Genomic DNA, 6,238 nt, shown 5'->3' on the forward strand with positions numbered 1-6,238 from the left:
ACATGGCCGTGTAGGTTTGGATTTTTTTTTCTCCCTTGATAATAAAAAGTTTCATTTAAAAATTGCATTTTGTGTTCAGTTGTGTTGTCATTGACTAACATTTACATTTGTTTGTTTGATTTACATTTGATCCAAAACATTTAAATGTGACAAACATGCAGAAATATAAGAAATCAGGAAGGGGACAAACACTTGTCCAGCCACTGTTTGTACCTTGTTCATTCCCATACATGGACAGTAACAGCATATTCCCAAGCATGAGGGAGAATTTTAGGTAACCAAATATGAGAATCAGCTCTCAGTATGATGGAGTGCAGTTCTACAACCAAAATCAATAAACACATTGTTAAATGAACAACTCTCTGACAGTGTCAATAAAAAGTGAGAATTATTATTTGTGTAAAGACAGCATTTTTGATACAGTTCTAGTATCGGATCTCATTAGAAAGGCAAAATATTGCAGCCTGCCGGTGTATGGTGTCACTTCAGTCGTAGTCATAGTGTGTATTCGAGTGTGACTCCAGTCTCTGGTGAATGGATGGCCAGGATAACAGCTGCTGTTTATTTACCTTTAAAATACATTTCACCACAAGCTGAGCTACGGAATATTCCTTTGCATATTTCTCGTTTGTTTATTTGTTAACCTTTGTTTTTTTTGTTTTTTTTTTTTATTTTTTGTAGCTCGGAAGCCATTCCCGTGCAGATACTGCCCCTACAGTGCCTCCCAGAAGGGCAACCTGAAGACGCATGTCATCTGCGTCCACCGCAAGCCCTTTGACAACAGCCTGTACCCTGACCGCCGCCTCCGTCGCTCACACACGCCCCAGAGGCCCTCGAGATCGCCTCCGAGCAGAGAGGCGATGAACAGAGAGCAGATGAACGCAGCGCCACTCTGTGGGACTTGATGTTGTTGTCATAGCAACCGTGGATACAGACAGTTATTATTATTGCTTTGGTTATGGAATGACTGAGACGTTAAGGGGTCTATTATGCACTTTCTTACGTTCTATGATAATATTACACTTGCGGGTGTTCACACACTAAGTACTGAGACTCCACTTGCTGTCTGTTTATCATCCCTTCATTGTTCCTTCAGAAAGAGTTGCCTAAAATACGAGTCAGAGAAATTAGGATATTTTTTCGCTGTGCAATGCGGGAGGACTAGATCCCCTTTAACAGCAAACTTTGATGTACATTCCAGTGTTTCTTGAAGATCCACAGTATGTATTTAACTGTAGCAATGAAGTTGCATATAATAATAATGACAATAATAATAAAGTCCACTGTGATGTGAAGGTGTAACTATAGCATTACGTGCAGTTCATTTTGCCAACATGCCCAAACCACTAGCTCGGGGGCGTCAGACTCCTTTTCACCTTGGGCCACATTACAAGTATGGTTGCTGCAGCTTTGCCTGAATTGTTGCATAACTGGACTGTTCAGGTTGTCTTAGAACAAGGGTTCTCAAATGAACTCAACCTCAGACCCACATTTTTTGAATGGTCTTTAAGTGGTGACCCACTTTTAGTTAAGTCATTTAATTTTTTTTTACATTTGGAACCTTTTTTACACTTTTATTTAGCAAACTTTTAATTTGTATTTATTTCTATTATTTTAACATTTTTATTTAAGTCATTTTTATTAGTATTTATTATTTTTTTACACTTTGATTTAAGTGATTTTATTATTTGTTTTTTATTTTATTTTACACTATTGTCATTTGTATTTTTATTTATTTATACTACTTTTTACACTTTTAATTAATTTATTGGTTTTGAATTTGTATTTATTTTTATGCTTTGAAGTTATTATTTATTTTTATGATTTTCTAAAATGTTTTTATTTATCATTTTTATTTCTAGTAATTTTCTTTCTTTTTTATTACATATTTAAGGCATTTGTATTTTTATTTATTTTTAAATACTTTTTTAGACTTTTGTCATTTGTGTTTTTTGCTTTTATGTAAGTTATATTTATTATTTTTTTATTATTTCATTAATATTTTAATTGAAAAAATTATAAATAAATACATTAATTCAATACTTAATTATTTTTAATTTTTATTATTTTTATTTTGTACACTTTTCTTTAAGTCGTTTTGATTTGTATTTCTTTGTATTGTTTATTGTGATTTATTTAAGTGATTTTAATTTTTTATTATTTTTTTACATTTTTATTCAAGTCATTTTTTATTGTTATATATGGATTTTTTAAAAACATTTTTATTAAGTCATTTTTATTTATATTTGTTACACTTTTAAGTCATTTTTATTTGTGTTATTTTTTTTTAGGTTTTAACACAAGGAATTGAGGAGGAGGATGACTGAAATAAGGCTCAATTTTACTTCAACACAAGTCAGACATCAGTTGCATGTTACATATTTTCATTTAATGATTGACTTGCTGTCTGCAACCCACCCAGAATGGATCCACAACGGCATATGTCGATCATGTGTTTTTTGCGGAAACCGGCCTATACTAATCGGTGACAGATTGATCAGAGCATCCCTAACCACAACAACAAAAATTCCAGTTGCATAGAGTATAAAATTGACAGAACATGTTTTTGACGTGTGTTACAGTATTTCCAGGCGTTTCCCGGCCACAAAAAACAATGTGACGGGCCGAATCTGGCCTTGAGTTTGACACCTGTGCACTAGCTTGTGGTCTATCAGTTGAAGACTCGTCCGATAGGAAGAATGTACCCTGCCTGCACCAAAGAATTTGTTCTTTCATCCAGCAAACCGCCTATGTAACGTTCTCTCTAAATATCACTTGATTTTCCTTCCAGTCCAGAAGTCTTGTCTATCTGTCAGGATGTGGTGCCAGATGTTTGGGCTTTCATGGCGGCAGATGTAATGAAGTAGAATGTTGCACATCAGAGCTTCCATTTGTTCTGGATTCCACTCCAGGGAGAACGGCTCTCTCACATATAATTATTGCCCATTAACTCCTATGCTTCATGCCCTGGTGCTGGAACAATGCTCAATTACGGGGAACCAAGAAAATGGAACAACTGGATTTGGAGAGTCACCATGGAATTCTTGTTTGGTATGATCAATCACGTGTTGTGTAAAAACATCTCGTCGCCTCATGTTAAATAGGTCCAAAGGCCACTGCCGTCTGTGGTCATTTCAGCATATGATCCAAGCTGCCCCCGCCTGCCGTGCCAACATTCTCCCCGTACCCAGAGATCACCTTGGGCAGCTGTGCGCCTGTTCACATGAAGCCTCACAGCCACGGTGATGTGACTTTGACTGACAGTCGTCCTGACAACTCCATTCATGCGCCACCTGCTAGCTGTCAATCAGAGTGGCCGTCCCGGGGCTATTGACGGCGCTGTCAGCCCGTGTGAGATGTGTCTGTCAAAGCCCACCCACTCTGCCACTCTGTCTGTCTGCCTGCCTGCCTGGGCCATCTGACGTTTGTTTACTGTCCTCTTTCCTTTGAGTGTGTCCTTCCCTTCAGAGACACCTCACCCCCTTAATCCCTGATCCAATCACAGATTCTTTGGATCCGCATTTGTCACCATCACCCACCTTTTTTTGTGATGGAGTGCCTCACGAACACTTCTGCAGGTGACCCAGTCCCGGCTATGCTGCATGCCAGTCTCCTCTGTGCTGCTCAGTCACCCTTCATCTCGCTACCTGACAGGTGACAAGGTCTGGGCCTCCAGCTGACTAGCTAATCGGAGGCCTGTCATACCTGTCAATACTTTTTCAGAACCACGCCAGGACCGACACGTCTTCTGAGTTGGACCAAGGACACAGAGTTTTGAAAGGCTCCAAAAGCTCAGCTGCTTGTTCTCCTGCAATAGGCTACTAGATGTGGGCGTCATTCCTGTCAAAGCTCCTAATTAGGCACACTATCCCTTAAAGCAACAGCCTTTAATTAATACAAGGGATTAATTACTCCTAATGGTGATGAATGTGGTAGCTTGATGTCTCGCTACTGAAGGCATTATTACACTCTACTGTCTTTTCAACGAAATGTTTTTGTTTTGTTCTCACATACAGCAGACCCTCTGATGTCACATGCCACTCAGGTCTTCCAATTTGGAACACAGTCGTCCCTCTCTCCACCGTGGTTCGGACATCGCTCCCTCACTCTATTGCGTTTCTTCAAAAAATAATAAATTGGTAAATGATCATTTATTTGTGGTTGACTACGGCCTATCAGTCCAAAAAATGCGTATTTAAGCAAATGTTATGTATTCTTGGCTTAAATGAAGCACATTCAAGCATAACAATGTTCAAAATGAACTCAAATACAAATACAGTTTAAGGCAATACAAGACTTTAATGGACTGTAGTCTACACTTCCCACGAGGTGTTCATCAGCTGATCAAAAGTTTAAGACCGCAGCATTTAAAAGACAAAATCAAACATGGGACATTGAAAGGTGGACAAAAGTTTTATTCCCTGATGAGAAAAAAATGGAACCTTGACGGTTTGACAGAGAACGTCTTCCAGAGGAATAAGCTCACTCTTTGGGACCATCCTGCGTGTTGCCCTGATCGAACTCCAATTGAACATTCGGGGACAGATGGCAAGCGAATTTTACGAAAATGGACATCAGTTCCAGACAGTGGATGCCCTCCGTGAAGCCATCCTCACCACCTGGAGCAACATTCCCACTAGCCTCCTGGAAACACTGGCATCAAGCATGCCCAAACCAACTACAGCGACATTATTAATTATTAACATTGTTACGCCGATGGAACTACATTACTGGTGTATTGACACCTTGCCACACCACACCGGCTAGCTACTAGCCGGCTAGCCACTGGCTTCACCACACACTTGCCTGCAATGCGTCAGCGCCATGGTCATTTTGAGTTTGGGAAAGTGAATGCTAGGTGTCGGCGTTCGTTTCTATGTTGCTATGTGAAATCAATGCTTAAAATACGGAAAAATACTGTAAGTATTACATGTTATCATGAATGTACCTGTTACTACTACATGATCACAGCATGTATATAAAACCTTGTTGGAGGTGTCTTGTAGGCGGCATAGGTTTATCCCATTACGTGCTGTAAGGAGCTGTCTCTTTTTTATCTGTTTTTATATCTTTAGAATGCACAGAAAAGAGAGTGTTCATGTCTCACATGCGGGTTGTGGATGACGGACAAAATTCCAAAATAAGTGCCGTTTTCCTTTAAAAGCCAACAGTGCAAAATATAAATTCTCTTAAAATGTTGATCAGGAGTCTGAATTGTTTTCTGCATGGAAAACTATAATTGTTCCATACTGAAAGTGTTTTGTGTTAACATTTTTGGGTATCTAGTATGGATGAATTAGATTTACATCACTTCCTACAGCAAAATTGGAACACATCAATCCAGGTTGTGTGACCAACAAAGGAAAAGAGGGAAACAGCAAACACTTGTTCTTTATTCGCCTGAGATTTGGCTCACACCCTAGTGAGTACAAGAAATGGAAAATGGATGCATTTGGCTCACTTTGACCTTTTGCCAATGACGACAACCTGCTCACCTGCTATAAATCAGTCGTGTCTTGACATAGACTTTTCATGACTAAATTAAGACGTGGCATTTCATGGACTTTTTATTTCAATGAGGTTCCTTTATCAGAACCCATAGAACAGAGATTGTGAGCCAGGCCCTCCCGTTCAACATGAATGTCCTTTGACTTCATAAATGCACTTTTGGACAGTAAGTCCCACAGACACAACTCTATATTTGCCTATAAATGTCCAGTCGTACATTTTGTCCGTATTGTGTCCGTCTTGTCTGGCCTCGTCTGACACATTTGTCTATGCCTATGTACATTTTTCTTTCTTTCCATCAGAAAACCACGTTTCCTTTTCTTTATGCACATCCCTTCATTATCACCCCATCAGTGTCTCATCTGCAGATCATGCTTGAGGTCTTTCTCAGCCTCACCGAGATAGACGGGCCATGTTCGCCTAATCAGCCTCAATAAGGAACGGAAACAGTTTGACAGGTCAGGTAATGAGAAGTAATGAATCGCTAATCACCGTCTCTTACAACCCTCGGAGCACAGATGAAAAATTAAAGGTAATTAGCTTGCACAGTTGTGAAAACAATATTTAAGTTGGCGTCACGTGGCACAGACTTAACAGATTTCCTCAGCCGACAACATACATCATCACCACGCCGCTGTCCTAATATCAGGCTGTTATTGGAAAGCTGGCTGATTTGCAGTCAAATCTTGTATCATTTCTTCCACCGGCTTCAAAACTCCCAAGGCAAGGA

At 39.4% G+C, this 6,238-nt stretch overlaps 1 protein-coding gene across 2 annotated transcripts in view; it reads left to right on the forward strand.

Annotated features, from left to right (window-relative positions):
- The window catches only part of LOC129181621 (zinc finger protein 536-like), a 49,795-nt gene extending 48,386 nt beyond the window's left edge, over positions 1-1,409 (forward strand). For both annotated transcript variants that reach the window (XM_054777054.1, XM_054777055.1), the window contains exon 4: positions 682-1,409. In XM_054777054.1, the coding sequence (XP_054633029.1) occupies positions 682-905 (224 nt within the window). In that variant the 3' untranslated portion in view covers positions 906-1,409. The remainder of the gene's footprint in view (positions 1-681) is intronic.
- Positions 1,410-6,238: the final 4,829 nt, after the last annotated feature.

Source organism: Dunckerocampus dactyliophorus, chromosome 5 (assembly GCF_027744805.1).
Source record: "Dunckerocampus dactyliophorus isolate RoL2022-P2 chromosome 5, RoL_Ddac_1.1, whole genome shotgun sequence".
NCBI lineage: Eukaryota > Metazoa > Chordata > Actinopteri > Syngnathiformes > Syngnathidae > Dunckerocampus > Dunckerocampus dactyliophorus.